This window comes from Rhinopithecus bieti, unplaced genomic scaffold (genome assembly GCF_001698545.2).
Source record: "Rhinopithecus bieti isolate Rb0 unplaced genomic scaffold, ASM169854v2 scaffold_27306, whole genome shotgun sequence".
NCBI classification, from domain to species: Eukaryota; Metazoa; Chordata; class Mammalia; order Primates; family Cercopithecidae; genus Rhinopithecus; species Rhinopithecus bieti.
Window position 1 is genome coordinate 1,605,120 of NW_016812395.1, and position 19,418 is coordinate 1,624,537.

The window sequence follows — 19,418 nt, forward strand, 5'->3', positions numbered from 1 at the left end:
TTAGAGTCTAGATTTCAGCAGCATAAACTGAAACATTCTGCTTCTGTCTTAGAAAGGTTATCATTTAAATTTATTTTTTTAACTTGTAGAAAGATAATACATGGGGCCAAGAGAGTATTTAACAGTCTTAATCTAAATACGTTGGAAAGATGAGGATATTTCTTGTACTACAAGAATTGTTTCCTTTTAATTTAGATATATTCATTATTCAATTAATTTAAACTAATAAGGTAATTTTATTATATGTGTGACTTGATAAAAAAATAGATGGGTTTAAAATACTGTCACAGATTTTCATGAAAAGTTTGGGAAAGATAAGTTTCTAATTCATTAGAGTTACCAAGCTGAGTGATAAGTGGTACTAATCAAGTATTCTAAACGTTCTATGTTAGAAGTTATACATAATGATTCTGCATTATATAGTGATTTAGGTAGATCATTATGGAAAGCAGACGATTTCATATTTATATTTTTTGATTTTAAGCCTTTTTTTTTTTTTTTTTTTTGAGACAGAGTCTCTTTCTGTTGCCACGCTGGAGTGCAGTGGTAAGCACACAGCTCACTGCAGCCTCAACCGCCTGGGCTCATGTGATCCTCCTGCTTCAGCCTCCTGAGTAGCTGGGACTATAGGCATGCTCCATGATACCCAGCTAATTTTTTAATTTTTTGTAAAGGCAGGGTCTTGCCATGTTGCCCAGGCTGGTCTTGGATTCCTGGACTCAAGCATCCATACTCCCTCAGCTTCCCAAAGTGCTGGAATTACAGGGTTGGGCCACTGCACCCAGCCCCAATTTTAAGGCTTTTAAAAACACCTTCTCTCATATTTCTTCCCACTAAATTTATATGTATCTTGAAAATTCTTATTACAGATGCTTTAGGAAAGAAGCAGAATGATACGTAGCTTATCATAAGTATATCTATTAAAAGTATATCAGTGATTCTGATTGTTTTTCTAAGACAAGTAATAGAAGAAGCCTTTGGCATCGAGTGGTGATAAAAGTAGGAGATATGAACATTGAAAACTTGCTTCAGTCTCTGTCCTTGTGAGTGCTTCATTCATATGGACACATAGGAACACAATTACTCTGTTTTCTCTAGGAGATAGAGCAACCCTTCTAATAGTAGATGTTTAAATGTATTTGAGGAATGTCAGATTTAATAAACTGGCCGATAAATCTAGGCTAAGTAATTCTCATATTTCATCTGGGAAAAAAAGTCTTTTCTAAGTGTTATGACTTTTAATCCATAGGTTCTAGGAGTGGAGCTGTAGTTATTATTTAATAGATAAGAAAGTATTATAGGTATAAAATTTCAAAATTAATACAGGTACTTTCTAAGTTTTTTGTGTTGATACTATTTCAAAAGTTTTTGTCGTTTGCTTTAGATTTTAAACATTTATATATCATTATATGTATGATAAAATGCATTAATTACTTTTTAGATACCTGGGTATCAGTATGTGTCACCTGAAGGCAATTGTATAGAACATGTTCAGCCTACTTCTGCCTTTATTCAGGTAACTTTTATTTATAACAAAAACCAAAGGAAATGTGTTTAGTCACATTTTAAAAGCCTAATAGTATCTATTTCCTCATTTATTAAACTAGTATAAAATAATACAATCTGTCCTAATAGTACTCTAACCTTAAAGAAGAAAGTGTGTAAGTGGGGTTTAAGAAATATAAACTGTACAAATATAAGATGATTAATGATACCAGTATGGTAGTCCTTTCATTCTTTCAAGGTAAAGCATTCAAGTTGTGAATGGACATATTTTTGCTAAATTGTATAGAATGTATGTATTAAGATTTAAAAATCTAAAATATTTCAAACATACATTTCAGCTGATATAGATGATGCAACATTTTTTTAAGGCGTTAAAGTTTTCCCAAATCTGTTAAGTTGAAAATATTTGGCTGGGCGCGGTGGCTCAAGCCTGTAATCCCAGCACTTTGGGAGGCCGAGACGGGCGGATCACGAGGTCGGGAGATCGAGATCATCCTGGCTAACATGGTGAAACCCCATCTCTACTAAAAAATACAAAAAACTAGCCGGGCGCGGTGGCGGTCGCCTGTAGTCCCAGCTACTCAGGAGGCTGAGGCAGGAGAATGGCATAAACCCGGGAGGCAGAGCTTGCAGTGAGCTGAGATCCAGCCACTGCACTCCAGTCTGGGGGCAGAGAGAGACTCCGTCTCAAAAAAAAAAAAAATATATATTTACCAGTACCTCTTTAGATACCAGAGGGATTGTGATAATGAATATTTAGTATTTAGTAGCATTAAGCTTTATTAGAAAAAATATATTTCATGTCGCATAGAAGAAAATAAAAATGAGAACACTAATAATAAAGCAATTATGTAAGTAGCCTGTTTTCTCTTTTATTTAACTTATTTTAGCAACCCTTCATTGATGAAGATCCTGATAAGGAAAAGAAAATAAAGGAACTTGAGTTGCTTCTTATGTCAGCTGAGAATGAAGTTAGAAGAAAGCGAATTCCATCAGTAAGAAATAAGCTTAAGTGTTATTTGTATTGTTAGAATCTTTCATATATGCTTTTGTCATTTTATCAACTAGAAAGCATACTCAGTATGACTGCAGATTTTAATATGGAGTAAAAATGGTTTTGTTATTTTTTTCATTTGCAGCTTTGAGGTTGCCTGATTTTTTCTTTTTCTTTTTGAGACAGGATCTTGCTCTGTCACCCAGGCAGAAATTCAGTGGTGTAATCACTGATCACTGAAGCCTTGACCTCCTTGGCTCAAATGATGCCCCACCTCAGCCTCTCAAGTAGCTGGGACTACAGGTGCCTGCCACCATGCCTGACAAATTTTTTTTATTTTTTATTTTTGTAGAGACAGGGTTTCACCGTGTTGCTCAGGCTGGTCTCAAGCTCCTGGGCTCAAGTGATTCTCCTGCCTTGGCCTCCCAAAGTGCTGGGATTATAGCTGTGAGCCGCTGTGCCTGGCCCAAGGTTGCCTGATTTTGATACACATTTCTTTGAGCATAACTTACGATGTTCTGTGTTAGGATACTTCTTGAGTCATAAATGCAAAGCAGGTGTAAAGTAAACTCTCTGTATATGTATACACACACATATATTTGTGAAAATTATGTGTGTTTAGATTAGGCTTTGGCGTTAATTTAGACATTCCATGTAATGATGGGTTTAATTCTTTTTAAAATAAAGACTCGAATAGATGTAGAGGGATTTATAAGCTCCAAAATTACTTTTATTCTCTTTAAAATTTTTTCCTATTTACTAGATTTAGAATATGAGCTCAGTAAATTAAAGAAAGTAATAACACTAAAATATATGGAAAAGGAACATTTAGATTTTATGCTCTCTAAACAATTCTTGTAAAAGAAAAAATTTTATATAGATGTTGGGTTTGGTTACCACATGTGAAAACTATTGTGTAAGATTTGGTTGATGAGACTAGGAGTGTTAAATTAGGATCAAAGGTAATCATCCTAGTAGAATTAAGCAGATTATGCTAGATTGGTTAAAAGAAAGATACAAGTTTATACTTAAATGACTTTTTTTAGGTTTTTAAATTAAAATTTTTAAATTGGGAAATAATTGTACATTTTCATGGGGTACATAGTGATGTTTCCATACATGTGATGTATATTGACCAGATCATGGTAATTAGCATATCCATCATCTCACATACTTATAATTTCTCTGTCTTGGGAACATTCAATATCTCCCCTTCTAACTATTTGAAACTATTTAATATTGTTAACTACAGTCATCCTACAGTGATACAGAACACTAGAACTTGTTCCTTCTGTCTAGCTGTGATTTTGTATTCTTTAACGCATATTTCCCTATCCCTCTCTTCACCCTACCCTTCCTTTAAATAACATTTTTAAAAATTTAAAATAATACCTGGAGCCTTATAATTTTATTTTTTTTTTAGACAGAGTCTCACTGTCACTCAAGCTGGAGTGCAGTGGCGCAATCTTGGCTCTACAAAGAGTTTTTTTTTTTTTTTAATTAGCTAAGTGTGGTGGTGCACAACTGTGGTCGTAACTACCCAGGAGGCTCCTGGGTTCAAGTGATTCTCCTGCCTCAGCCTCCCAAGTAGCTGGGATCACAGGCATGTACCAACATGCCCAGCTAATTTTTAAAATTTTTTTAGTAGAGATGGCGTTTCACCGTAGTCTTGAACACCTAACCTCAAGTGATTTGCCCACCTTGGTCTCCCAAAGTACTGGGATTACAGGCATGAGCCACCATTCCTCGCCCCTTTTTACGTTTAGAAAAGGGTTTCTTTGTTTGTTTTTTGTTTGGGACTAAATGAAAGGACAGAATACTGAGAGTGACTGGGAACTCAGGCAAAATTACTACGAAGATAACCTGAAATTTTGAAATAGAATTATGAGGCAACTGGTGATGTCTTTATACTACATAAGAGGATATTAATAAAAATGATATTTATTGATTATAATAGGCAAGATATGTATTATAAGAAAAGCAATTTCTGTTTTTTGTTTTTTGAGTCAGGGTCTTGGTCTGTTGCCCAGGCTGGAGTGCAGTGGTACGATCATGGCTCACTGCAGCCTCAGCCTCCTGGGTTTAAGCAGTCCTCCCACCTCAGCTTCCTTGGTAGCTAAGACCACAGGTGTGTGCCACCACACTTGGCTAATTAAAATATACTTTTTGTAGAGACAGGATTTCCCTGTGTTGCAGTTTCTGTTTTGAAACTGCAAAAACCATGAGCAACTAGGAAGACCTGACATATACTTACCTTAAAGTTAATTTGTTTTTGTTAAGAAGCTACAAATAGGCTGGGCTTGGTGGCTTATGCCTGTAATCTCAGGACTTTGAGAAGCTGAGGTGGGAGGGTCACTTAAGCCCAGGAGTTTGAGACCAGCCTTGGTAGGTGAGACCCCACCTCTACAAAAAATTTAAAAAGAATTGGATAGGCGTGGTGGCACATGCCTGTGGTTCCAGCTACTCAGGAGGCTGAGGCAGAAGGATCTCTTGAGCCTGAGAAGTCGAGGCTGCAGTCAGCAGTTATCACACCCCTGCACTCCAACCTGGGCAACAGAGCAAGACTCCATCTTATAAATTAATTAATTAATTAACCAGGCATGGTGGCATGTGCCTGTAGTCCCAGCTACTCAAAAGGCTGAGGGAGGAAGATTGCTTAAGCCCAGGGGTTTGAGGCTGCAGTGAGCTATGATCATACCACTGTACTTCAGCCTGGGTGGCAGAGCAAGACCCTGTCTCAAAAAAAAAAAAAAGCCACAAAGAATTATGGTGAGAGAATCAACATTTGTAGATGATTGTACCATGTTTAAACCATTTTGGATTTTTTGAATAGAATCTTACCCTTTTTTAATTTAATAGGAAAAATATAACTAAAAGAATGAATATTTCACATTAAAAGGAAGAAAGAAAGTTATTTTCTTTTAGAACTCACTATCTAAAATTTATTCTCATAAAGATTTGGTTGAATAAGCATATTCTGAATTCTAGAGGGAAGTTACTGCAGCCAGTAGAATAGACTCCATACACATATAAAGCATTTTTTTTTCTTTCTTTTTGAGATAGAGTCTTGCACTGTCGCTCGCTGCAACCTCCAACTCCCTGGTTCAAGCGATTCTCCTGCCTCAGCCTCCCAAGTAGCTGACATTATAGGCACGTGCCACCACACCCAGCTAATTTTTGTATTTTTAGTAGAAACGGGGTTTCATCATGTTGGCCAGGATGGTCTTGATTTCCTGACCTCAAGATCCACCTGCCTCGGCCTCCCAAAGTGTTGGGATTACAGGCATGAGCCACCATGCCCTGCCTAATGCTTTTTTTCCTAAACAGTTATATGATAATATTGACTGCCATTTTACTGAGTATCAATTGTGCTGTACTCTTGTGAATGTTTTATATGTATGCTTGGTAATCCTGATGTTAACACTGTTAAGAGGGTAGAATTTCATTAGAGAATTCACATTTAGGACTGAATATGGTGACTCACACCTGTAATCCCAACACTTTCAGAGGCTGAGGCGGGCAGATCACTTGAGGCCAGAATTGGAGACCAGGCTGGGCAACATGGCAAAACCCTGTCTCTGCAAAAAATACAAAAATTAACCAGGCATGGTGGTGTGCTCCTGTAGTCCCAAGCTACTCGGGAAGCTGAGGTGGGAGGATCACTTGAGCCTGGGAGGTGGAGTTTGCAGTGAGCCGAGATTGGGCCAGTGTATTCCAGCCTGGACGACAGATCGAGACCCTGTCTCAAAAAAAGGAAAAGAAAAGAAAAGAGATTCACATTTAGGTCTGACTGATTGTAACCTATGGTTTTTTCACTGGGCCCAGTTATCGCCCTCTTTGTGTGTTGGATCTTTTTCTCACCTGCATACCAACTGAAAGGTGTGTGGTTTGGAGGGAACCACATGTTCCCTCCAGCATGACAGGAGAACCATGCTGTCTCCTGAAAGTGATTGTCAAGTCAGAAGGTGGCTATGCTAATGAAATAGGAAATAATGAAATGAGATTAATTTCTTTCATTTTTAAAACAGGTCGAATTTGCTTTGCAACAGTGTTTTATTACCTTATTTAAGTTGAAATGTAACATTTTGTGAATCTCTAGTAGAACATTCTGAAAATTTTTACTTTTAGTAGTAATAGTTACCATTATTCAGTGCTTCCTATAGACTTTCAGCATGCTCTCTACCATATGGTAGTTACTAGCCACATTTAATTTTAAATAAAATTTAAAATTCAGTTTTTTAGTTGCGCTAGCCACATATCAGTTGCTTATATGAGTAGTGGCTCCCATATTGAGCAGCTGGAAATATAGAACATTTTCATCATCTCAGAAAGTTCTGTTGAACAGTGCTACACGCTTCACATGTTTCTCATTCATAACTCTTCAAGGCCTCTTTTCTTATTTTTTATTATAAAACACTAGAAAACTGGGCTTGCAAGATAAATAAATTGCCTAGTGTGCATTTCTGAAGAGATAAAGAAAAATGACATAGTCTTTGACTTCAAGTTTTACTCTGCAATGGGAATGTAGACGAGAAACAGGATAGTATATGATAAAATAAGACACAAGGGTTTTTTTTGCTTTTATTATTATTTTTAATTGACACATAGTAATTGTACATATTTACTGGGTGTACAGTGTACTATTTTGATACATGTATGCAATGTGTCTTGGTCAAGTCATGGTAATTAGCACATCCATCACCTCAAACATTTATCATTTCATTGTGTTGGGAACATTTAAACCCTGCTCTTATAGCTATTTGAAAATATACAATAAGTTGCTATTAATTATAGTTATCCTATAGTGCTATAGAACACTGGAACTTACTCCTCCTCTCTAGTTGTACTTATATATCCATTAACCAACTTTTGGCTACTCTCCCTTCGCTGGTCCCCTTCCTTGGCTCCCCTTCTTCTCCTCCAGTAGCCACTATTTTTCTCTATACTTCTATGAGCTCTACTTTTTTAGCTTCCACATGTAAGTGAGAACCTGCAGTGTTTATCTTTCTCTGCCTGGCTTATTTCATTTAACATAATGTCCTCCAAGTTCATTTGTGTTGCCACAAATGATAGAATTTCATGGTTTTTTTATGGCTAAATAGTATTATGTGGTTATATGTGTGTGTGTGTGTGTGTGTATAAATATACAGACACATCTGTTGATAGGCAATTAGGTTGAATCCATATCTGTGAATAGTGCCGTAATGAACATGGGAGTACATATATGACTTTCTTTCCTTTGGATACATACCCAGTAGTGGGATTACTGGATCATATTATAGTCTATTTTTAGTTTTTTGAAGAGCCTCCATAGTGTTTTTCATAATGGCTGTACTAATTTACATTCCTTCCAACAGTAGAGTTCCCCTTTCTCCACATCTTTGCCAGCATCTGTTATTTTTTGTCTTTTTGATAATAGTCATTCTGACAAGGGTGAGATGATATCTCATTGTGGTTTTGATTTGCATTTCCCTGATGACTAGTGATATTGAGCATTTTAAAATATACCCATTGTCCATTTGTATGTTTTCTTTTGATAAATATTGGTTCAGCTCATTTGCCTATTTTAAGTCAGATTATTGGCTGGGCGCCTTGTCTCATGACTGTAATTCCAACACTTTGATAGGCTAAGGTGGGTAGATTGCTTGAAATCATGAGTTCGAGACCAGCCTGGGCAACATGGTGAAACACCATCTCTACAAACAATACAAAACTTAGCCAGGCATGGTGGTGAGCGCCTGTAGTCCCAGCTACTCAGAATGCTGAGGTGGGAGGATGGCTTGAGCCTGGGAGGTGGGGAGGTTGCAGTGAGCTGGGATGGTACCACTGCAGTGCAGCCTGAGCAGAAGAGCCAGTCCTTATCTCAAAAAAAACAAAAACAAAAAAACCAAAAAACAAAACCCAAACCAGATTATTTTTAGTATTTTTTGCTGTTGAGTTTCTTGTATAGTCTAGATATTAATCCCTGTTGGTTAATAGTTTGCAAATATTTTCTCCCATCCTGCACATCGTTTCTCTCTTCACTCTGTTGATTGACTCCTTTGCTGTGCAGAAGCTTTTTAGTTTAATATAATCCCATTTGTCTATTTTTGCTTTTACTGCCTGTGTTTTTGAGATCTTCCCCATAAAATCTTTGCCCAAACAACATCCTAAAACATTTCTCCTATGTTTTCTTTCTTTTTTTGAGATGAAGCCTCATTCTTGTCACCCAGGCTAGAGTGCAGTGGCAGTGACGTGATCTCGGCTCACTGCAACCTCCACCTTCCGGGTTCAAGCAGTTCTCCTGCCTCAGCCTCCTGAGTAGCTGGGATTAAAGGCGCCTGCCACCACGCCCAGCTAATTTTTTGGTATTTTTAGGAGAGATGAGGTTTCACCATGTTGGCCAGGTTGGTCTCGAACTCCTGACCTCAAGTGATCTGCCTGCCTTGGCCTCCCAAAGTGCTGGGATTACAGGCATGAGCCACTGTACCCAGCCTTTATGTTTTCTTCTAGTGGTTTTATACTTTGGGTCTTACATTTAAGTCTTTCATCCATTTTGAATTGATTTTCTTCTTTCACAAAAAAAGAGGTTGTTTTTTTTTTTTTTAATATGGTGAGAGATAGGGAGCTAGTTTCATTTTTCTGCATATGGATATCCAGTTTTCCCAGCATTATTTATTGAAGAGACTGTCTCTTCTTCAATGAGTGTTCTTGGTGCCTTTGTTGAAAGGCTGTAAATGCGTGTATTTATTTCTGGGTTCTGTATTCTGTCCCAGTGCCATGCTGTTTTGGTTACTACAGCTCTGTATAGAATATTTGGAAGCCTGTTAGTGTGATGCCTCCAGCTTTGCTTTTGTTTTTGTTTGTTTGGTTTTATGCTCAGGATTACTTTAACTATTTGTAGTTTTTAAAATGAATTTTAGCATTGTTTTTGCTACTTTTGGGAAGAATGTCATTGGTATTTTAATAAAGATTGCACTGAACCGTAGATTACTTTTGGTAATATGGTCATTTTCACAATATTAAGTCTTCTTATTCTTGAACATGGGAGATCTTTGTATTTTTTCATGTCTTCTTCAATTTCTTTTATCAGTGTTTTGTAGTTTTTCTTGCAGAAATCTTTTACCTTCTTGGCTTAATTTATCCTACGTATTTTTTTTTTTGTAGCTATTGTAAATGGCACTGCTTTCTTGATTTCTTTTTGTGCTAGTTTGTTGTTGGTGTATAGAAACAATACTGATTTATTTTTTAGTTTTAGAGATGGGGGTCTTGCTATGTTGCCCAGGCTGGTCTTGAACTCCTGACCTCAAGTGATCCTCCTGCCTTGTCCTTCCAAAGTGCTGGTATTACAGGTGTGAGCCACCATGCCCAGCCAAAATACGACTGATTTTTTGTGTGTTGATGTTTTATCCTGCAACATTACCCAATTTGTTTATCAGTTCTAAGAGTTTTTTTAGAGGAACTTTATGTAAGGTTATTATAGGGTTTTCTATATATAAGTTCATGTTGTCTGCAAATGGGGACAGCTTGACTTCCTTTTTTCCATTTTGGATGCCTTTTTTTTTTTTTCTCTTGCCTAATTGCTTTGGCTAGGACTTCCAGTACTGAGTTGAATAAAAGTGGTGAAAATGGGCATCCTTGTCTCATTTGAGATCTTAGAGAAAAAGCTTTCAACTTTTCCTTGTTCAGTATGATGTTGGCTGTGGTTTTGTCATATATGGCTTTTATTGTGTTGAGGTATGTTTTTTCTATAGTTAACTTGTTGATAGTTTTTATCATGAAGGGATGTTGAATTTTATCAAATGATTTTTCATATCTATTAAGATAATCTTTATTCTATTGATATTTGATTTTGTTTATTGATTTATGTAGGTTGAATCATCCTTACATCCCTGGGATAAATTCCGTCTGATCTTGGTGAATGTCTCTTTGCATCTATGTTCATTAGGGATATTGGCTTACAGTTTTCTTTATTTGGTTTTGGTATCAGGGTAATGTTGACCTTGTAGAATGAGTTTAGAAAAATTCCTTACTCTTCAGTTTTCTGAGAGAATTTGAAAAGAATTGATAGTTCTTCTTTATATGTTTGATAGAATTCTGCAATGAATTGGGTCCTGGGCTTTACTTTTACAGGAGATGTTTTATTATGGATTCAATCTCGCTACTTGTAATTGGTCTGTTCAGGTTTTCTATTTCTTCTTGGTTTAATCTTGATAGGTTATATCTGTCCAGAAGTTTATCCATTTCTGCTAAGTTTTCTAATTGGATGCACAGTTATTCATAATAGCCTCTAATGATCCTTTGTATTCCTGTGGTATCAGTTGTAGTGTCTCCTTTTTTGTTTTTGATTTTATTTATTTGGGTCTTTTTTTTTCTCAGTCTGGCCAGCAGTTTGTCAATTTTATTTCTTTAAAAAGCCAACTTCTCCTTTCATTGATTATTTGTATTTGTTTGTCTCAATTTTGTTTATTTCTGCTTTGATTTTTGTTATTTATTTTCCTCTACTAGCTTTGGGTTTGGTTTGTTCTTATTTTTCTAGCTACATTGTTTATTTGAAATGTTTCCACTTTTTTGATGTAGGCATTTATTGCTATAAACTTCCCTTTTGATACTGCTTTTGCTATATCCCGTAGGTGTTGGTATGTTGTGTTTCTACTTTCATTTGTTTCCAGAAATGTTTTGGTTTCCTTCTTAGTTTCTTCATTGACCTATTGGTTGTTCAGGAGCATGTTGTTTAATTTCCGTTTACAATTTCAAAAATTCCTTTTGTTATTGATTTCTAGTTTTATTTCATTGTGGTCAAAAAAGACCCTTGATATGACTTTAATTCTTTTAAATTTGTTCAGACTTATTTTGTGGCCTAATATGTGATCTGTCCTGGAGAATGTGCTGATGAAAAGAATGTATATTCTGCAGATATTACATGAAATACTCTGTAGATGGCTGTTAGGTTCATTCGGTATAAATGTTCAATTTAAAGCCAATGTTTGTTTCTTTGTTGATTTTTCTGTCTAGATGATCTTTCGTTGCTGAGAGTGGGGTGTTGAAGGCTCCAACTATTTTGTATTGGAATCTATTACTCCTTTTAGATCAAATAATATTTGCTTGATGTAGCTAGGCGCTCTGATATTGGTGCATATATATTTGCAATTATATTCTCTTGCTGAATTGATCTCTTTATCATTATGTATTGCCCTTCTTTGTCTTTTTTTATAGGGTGTTCTTTTTTGTTTGTTTTGTTTTGTGTTTTTGAAGCAGGGTTTCACTCCGTCCCCCAGGCTGAAATACAGTGCTGTGATCTCGGCTTACTGCAACCTCAACTTCCCAGGCTAAGGTGATCCTCCCACCTCAGCCTCCTAAGTAGCGGGGACCACAGGTGTGTGCTGCCATGTCCAGCTAATTTTTATTTTTATTTATTTATTTATTTACTTTTGTGGAGATTGGGTTTGGCCATGTTGCCGAGGCTGGTTTCAAACTCCTGAGCCTGGCTTGGCCTCCCAAAATGCTGTGGTTGCAGACATGTGCTACCATGCCCAGCTTCTTTTTATAGTTTTTAACTTAAATTATGCTTTATCTGATATGAGTATAGCTATTCCTGCTTGCTTTTAGTTTCTGTTTGCATAGAATATCTTTTTCCATCCTTTTGCATTCAGTCCATATGTGTCTTTACAGGTGACATGAGTTTTTATAGGCAGCATATAGTTGGGTCATGTGTTTTTTAATCCATTCAGCTTGTCTATGTCTTTTAAGTGTGGAGTTTAATCTGTTTACATTCAAGGTTATTACTGATATGTGAAGACTTACTCTTTTCATTTTGTTAATTATTTTCTGGTTTTGTATATTCTTTGTTTCTTTCTTCCTCTCTTAATGTTTATTGTTGCAGTTTGGTGATTGTCTGTAGTACAGCGGTTTGATTATTTTATCTTTCTCTTTTGTGTACCTGCTCTGCTAGTGAATTTTATTCGTTTACATATTTTCATAATAGTATTTGTTATCTTTTTGCTTTCAGATATAGGACTTTTTTGAGCACTTCTTGTAAGGCTGATCTAGTGGTGATGAATTGCCACCATTTAAAAAGAAAAAGTCTGGGAAAGACTTTTATTTCTCCCTCATTTCTGAAGGATAGCTTTGCTGGGTATTCTTGGCAGGCATTTTTTTTTTTTTCGGTACTTCTCAAATGTATCATTTCATTCTCTTCTGGCCTGTAAGGTTTTTTCAGATAAATCTGTTATAGGGATTCCCTTATGTGTGATGTAATACTTTTACTTTGCAATTTTTATTTTTAATTTTCTTTTGATAAGGGTCTCACTCTGTCACCCAGGCTGGAGTGCGGTGGTGTGATCACAGTTTGCTGCAGCCTTGACTTCTTGGGTTCAAGTGATGCCCTCACCTCAGCCTTTTGAGTTCTGGGACTAACAGGCGTGTGGTACCATGCCCAGCTAATGTTTATATTTTTTGTAGAAATGGAGTTTCGTTATGTTGGCCAAACTGTTCTCAAACTCCTGGGCTCAAGCAATCTGCCTGCCTTGACCTCCCAAAGTGCTGGGACTATAGGCATGAGCCACCGTACCTGGTCTCTTGTGCTATTTTTAGAATTCTCTCTTTGACTTTTGACAATTTGTGAGTCACAAAGTTTATGGTAACATATAGGACAGGTGCTTGATTTAGATTATTGTCATCAGGGAAAAGTTCCTGGAAGAAGTCCTAATTGAACTCAGCCTTGAAGGACAATGATTATATGTTAGCAAGATAAATGAATTAGAACATTATTATAAATGAAGCAGATAAAAGTGTATAATCAGATGAAGTGCTTTCCAGTATTTGAACTGTGTGATAAGAATAGCTTCCCTTTGGGAGGCCAAGGTGGGCAGGTCACCTGAGGTCAGGAGTTTGAGACCAGCCTGGCCAACATGGTGAAACCCCATCTCTACTAAAAATACAAAAAATTAGCTGAGTGTGGTGGTGGGTGCCTGTAATCCCAGCTACCCGGGAGGCTGAGGCAGAATTGCTTGAACCCAGGAGGTGGAGGTTGCAGTGAGCCGAGATCACACCACTGTACCCCAGCCTGGACAACTGAGTGAAAACTCCCACCTCAGAAAAAAAAAAGAATAGCTTCCCTGGTCAGTAGGTTACAGAGCATTTTATTAATAGATAAAGGGAGCAGCAATATGTGCAAAGGCACTCAAGGTCAAAAGAGTATAATTCATTGGGGGAATTGCAAGTGCTATAGTTGGGTATTCCTGATAACTACCAGGAATAAATAGATATACCTGGTAAGATTTAAATATATAGCTCTTGAGTAGAAGTGTTGAGAAATGAAGTTTGGAAGGAAGGGAGTAGCCAGATTCTAAGAGTTTGGACTTTATGTTGTATGTAAATGCTTGTTTTATCTCATCATGATTGTATAGATTAAAAATTTTAATTAGAAAAAAGAAACATAGTCAAAGCATGTAGTTTAATGAAAAGAAGTATACCAATTTTGAGGAAAGACAAAATATTTGCTACTATATTTTTAGCCTAATTGAAATGTGTTGAAATCTGAATTTATGCCTACATTGAGAATGACAAATAATATTCAAATTTCTTTTGTACTTTTAGCAGCCTGGAAGTTTTTCTAGCTGGTCTGGTAGTTTCCTCATGGATGATAACATGTCTAATACTCTAAATAGCCTTGACGAGCACACTAGTGAGTTTTACAGTATGGATGAAAATCAGCCTGTGTCTGCTCAGCAGAATTCACCCACAAAGTTCCTGGCCGTGGAGGCAAACGCTGTGTTGTCCTCTTTGCAGACCATCCCAGAATTTGCAGAGACTCTGGAACTTATTGAATCTGTAAGTAAAAAATTGTAAGATTATCAAAAGTTCAATTTTAGTTATATGATTTTATGCTTAGAATCTCAGTTTTGGACATTGACTAGTTTTATGTTTTGTATGCCATACTTAATTTTGTTCTGGTATTTTGCAGTGGCTTCTAGTGGAAACAAGTTTAAAATTTTCAAAGTGTGTGCCTTTTGAGGAATTTTAAAATTAAAACTTAATTCATTTTTTATTATATAAGTTATACAGATGCATTATAGAAAGCTGGAAACTAGAGAAAACTGTAAAAAAGAAAATTAAAATATTTCATAAACCCAGAGTTAATAATTTGATATATTCCTTTCAGTCTGTGTTCTATACTTAGAAAACACATTATATTTTTAAACCCCAAAATACACTTCTGTATTACATTTGTGGATTTTTTTTTTGTTTTCCACCCTGTCATGAGCATGTTTCTGTTTCCTTAACTTTTTTAAACTTGAATTTTTTTTTTTTTTGGTTAAGATGGAGTCTCACTCTGTTGCCCAGGCTGGAGTGCAGTGGCACAATCTCAGTTCACTGCAACCTCTGCCTCCTGGGTTCAAGCGATTCTCCTGCCTCAGCCTTCTGAGTAGTGGGATTACAGGTGCCTGCCACCACACCCAGCTAATTTTTATATTTTTAGTGGCGATGGAGTTTCCTCATGTTGGTCAGGCTGGTCTCGAACTCCTGACCTCAAGTGATCCTCCCACTTCGGCCTCCCAAAGTGCTGGGATTACAGTCGTGAGCCACCATGCCTGGCCTAAATTTGAATTTTAGGGGTTTTGTAGTATTCCATCAGATGAATATAAGAAAATATATTTACCTAATGTACTATTATTATTGGACATTTAGGTGGTGTCTAGTTTTTCAGCATTACAAATAACATATAAAGCTTTGTGTAAAATCATGATTATGTCTTTAGGTTAAATTGAATTTCTGAATCAAAGTATATCACCATTTTTAACACGTTTCATACACATTACCAAATGATTATGTAGAATTTGATGGTGTCTTCCTGATGTGGAGTAGAATGTGAAGTTTTATAATGAATTGTACTTTTGATAATAACTTAATTTTTGATAATAACTTACAATTTGTTTTTCTTACTTAAAATACTTTGACAGTAAGCTTCAACTACTGAATTAGATGAACTATCATGTATTCTGGAATCATGGGAAAGCCATAATCTGTTCCTCTCAAATGGCCTTGCCTAAAAAAAAAATGTCCAAGGAAAGCATTTCTACTGATAAAATGAGTTGTTAATTAACTCTGTGGAAATCATCATCGTGTGTTCAAGATCAGATTTAACTAGGTTATAGCATTAACTTTATTAACAGTTTAATTTATTGCAGGATCCTGTAGCATGGAGTGATGTTACCAGTTTTGATATTTCTGATGCTGCTGCTTCTCCTATCAAATCCACCCCAGTTAAATTAATGAGAATTCAGCACAATGAAGGAGCCATGGAATGCCAATTTAACGTCAGTCTTGTACTTGAAGGGAAAAAAAACACTTGTAATGGTGGCAACAGTGAAGCTGTTCCTTTAACATCCCCAAATGTAGCCAAGTTTAGCACTCCACCAGCCATCCTCAGAAAGAAGAGAAAAATGCGAGTGGGTCTTTCCCCAGGCAGCGAACTTAGGGATGGCTCATTGAACGATGGTGGTAATACAGCGCTAAAACATACACCACTGAAAACACTACCATTTTCTCCTTCACAGGTAGCAGTGTTGATTTTATGTTTCTAAATGTCAATGAGTTAAATTAAATTAGATCTTTAATATCCTTACTAGCAGTTGGTAACTTTGATAACATAAAAAAATAATGTATTTAAGTGTACACTTGAGAATACTGAACTCTGAGAGATTATCTCACAAAATGTAGTAGTGGCAGGGTCTCGTTTTGTTGCCCAGGGTGGAGTGCAGTGGCACAAACACGGCTCACTGCCACCTCAACCACCCAGGCTCAAGTGATCTTCCCACCTCAGCCCCCAAGTAGCCTGGACTATAGATGCGTGCCACCACACCTAGCTAATTTTCGTATTTTTTATAGAGATGGGGTTTTGCCATGTTGCCCGGGCTAGTCTTGAACTCCTGAACTCAAGTAATCCACCTGCCTTGGCTCCCAAAGTGCTGGGATTACAGGCGTGAGCCACTGCTCCCGGTTCTGCATGATGTTATACTACAGTGTTTAGAGAGACATTTTCTTTATCTTGTAGTCCCATATCTTTATAGAATTCATCATAAAACAAGCCCGGAAAGGTAAAATTGATTTGCCCAAAGTTATCTAATGCAAGACTGAGACTGAGATCCAGTTACACCTGATAAAGTTTAAAGTGACCTTACCTATTTAAAGTAATTTATTTAGTTTGCCCACTGAATTTTTCCTTTTAACGTTCTTTGGAAGAAACTTAGATAATTGCTTACTGTAAGAATTTAATGTGTCACGAGGTTTCCCAAGGATGTCCAGAACTACCTACTTACTTTCTTCTCTTATTATATCCCTGGACAGTAGATGTTTATGTTAGGACAGTTTCCTATTGAACACTTGCTTATGCTCCAGGCTGTTTGCCAAACTTTTTTTTTTTTTTTTTGAGATGGAGTTTTGCTCTGATTGCCCAGGCTGGGGTGCAATGGCACCATCTCTGCTCACCGCAACCTCCGCCTCCCAGGTTCAGGTGATTCTCCCGCCTCAGCCTCCCAAGTAGCTGGGATTACAGGCGTGCGCCACCATGCCTGGCTAATTTTATATTCTTATTAGAGACGGGTTTCTCCATGTTGGTCAGGCTGGTCTCGAACTCCCAACCTTAGGTGATCTGCCCGCATCAGCCTCCCAAAGTGCTGGGATTACAGGCATGAGCCACCGGCCCGGCCTCCAAACACTTTTCTTATAACATCTCAATTGATGCTCTTTCAAAAGGAGTTAGGTAGAATAAAATTCTGAAGTTGAGCCACTTGTAAAAGGCAACAGTAAGAGATGGAGCTGATGTTTTCTGAAAGTGTTTGGCAGAGGCTACAAAGTTTAAGGGGGAAGGAGGGAGTTTAATGGTCAAATAAACATGGAGAATGCTGGAATATTATTGGAAGTATATTTTGAGGCTAGGGAGATAAGTAGGATCTGGCAGAACATAGATCTCTAAAAATTGTGCACCCATGCTTCAGGGGATGCCATTTGTATAGACTACAATGTGAATAGTCTGTTCACCCCAGACCTGCTCTCAGAGTTAAAAGCACTGGGGAAAGTGAAGTAGGCTTGGGCACACTAGCAGTTTTCTATTCTGGAGTTTTGCACACTAGCAATTTTTGTTGAAGTGTGAATTCTAAGGTAGAAGTGGCTGAAAGATGCTTGTTTCCTATGGCAAACTGCTTGGATTTTATCCTGTAAAAGAGGGTTTGATTACTAATCTTAGGGTAAAATAAATTCAAGTATTCAGAGCCAGAAGTGATAGAGCTAGACTTCATTCTAGTTATAGGTAGCTTTGAAGCCATTTCTATGGCTTCATATCACTATTTCTAATCTTTTGACTACAAAAATAAATTAGTATTTCACAATTGTAAGTTATATAATCTAGAAGATGGACTCTGTGATACCAATTTTGACTGCTTAGAGGTTCTTTGTTCTAGATAGGCAAATTTGCCAGACAGTTGTATTTCTCATCAGCAAAGCGTGATTATATTCTAAATTAAAATATTCTCATAGAAAAGCCACTTAAGGTCATTTATTAATAAGAGCTAAAAAAAACTTGTTTTTTTCAGTTACACACTGTTGTACAAAATTAGATTCAACACAGCAACTGTTTATGGTTTCTATGGATCTCTATTTGATAATACACTTTTTAAAATTTTTAGTATTTTTTTGTAACTTTTGAATATTTGTTAAATGTTTCTTGAATTCCTATATGTGCTAAACACTGTTCTAAGAGCTGGGGAGACAAAATGAACAAACTAGACAAAATTCCTACCCTCATGGAGCATAATTTCCATGGAGTATAAGTATAATATTATTCATAAGCTTTTTAAAAGAGGTATGAAGAAATAATTGGAAAATCTTAGTTTAATATTTGTGTAGGGATTTTGATGTTCTAGAAATCATCTTTAAACTCTCTTCCCTTTTTAGTTTTTCAACACATGTCCTGGAAATGAACAGCTTCATATAGAAAATCCTTCATTTACATCAACTCCTATTTGTGGGCAGAAAGTTCTCATTACAACTCCTCTTCATAAGGAAACAACTCCCAAAGATCAAAAGGAAAATGTAGGGTAAGTAGGTATTAAATGATTGTGTTAGAGAAAATGGGGAGCACAATGTCAAGAGTAGATTAGCTTATTGTGCATATAAATAGCATGTATCATAATCCCTATTCCTACAGGACTTAGAATTTTTTTTTTTCAGACAGAGTTTTGCTCTTGTTGCCCAGGCTGGAGTGCAATGGCGCCATCTCAGCTCACTGCAACCTCCACCTCCCGGGTTCAAGTGATTCTCCTGCCTCAGGCTCCTGAGTAGCTGGGATTACAGGCATGTGCCACCATACCTGGTTAATATTGTATATGTAGTAGAGATGGCATTTCACTGTGTTGGCCAGGCTGGTCTTGGACTTCTGATCTCAGGTGATCTGCCCGTCTCAGCCTCCCAAAGTGCTGGGATTACAGGCGTGAGCCACTGGGCTGGGCCAGAATTTTTTTTTTAAATCATAGCCTTATGTTTTCTCCTTAGGACAGTCAAAACCAACTTAAATATAGTATCTTTGATTTCAATGAAAACATTTCTAGTACTTTTTTCTGTATTAATTCTTTTTTTCTATTTTAAGATGAGTGATTGAAATCAGAATTGTGTGTGTGTGTGTAAGAAAATTTAGCATGTGCTTAAATTGCTTTGCTTTCAGTAACTTGTATGCAATCAGATTGTGGCTATAATATAAATATTTAAATGATTGGATAGTTTCAGAACACCTACTATTAGAAGATCTATATTGGGTACCACACCAAGAACTCCTACTCCTTTTAAGAATGCGCTTGCTGCTCAGGAGAAAAAATATGGACCTCTTAAAATTGTGGTATGTATTTTATTTTATTTTATTTTATTTATTTTATTTTATTTTATT

General features: G+C 36.7%; 1 protein-coding gene across 2 annotated transcripts in view; it reads left to right on the forward strand.

The window, feature by feature from the left end:
* Positions 1–19,418, forward strand: part of MYBL1 (MYB proto-oncogene like 1) — a 45,382-nt gene that overhangs the window by 19,537 nt on the left and 6,427 nt on the right. The window contains exons 7-12 of one of the 2 annotated variants that reach the window (XM_017896324.1): positions 1,442–1,516; positions 2,397–2,501; positions 14,078–14,311; positions 15,670–16,038; positions 18,434–18,576; positions 19,256–19,370. In XM_017896324.1, coding sequence (XP_017751813.1) covers positions 1,442–1,516; positions 2,397–2,501; positions 14,078–14,311; positions 15,670–16,038; positions 18,434–18,576; positions 19,256–19,370 — 1,041 coding nt within the window. Of the gene's footprint in view, positions 1–1,441; positions 1,517–2,396; positions 2,502–14,077; positions 14,312–15,654; positions 16,039–18,433; positions 18,577–19,255; positions 19,371–19,418 lie in introns of both variants that reach the window. The other variant, XM_017896322.1, reaches the window with a different exon arrangement.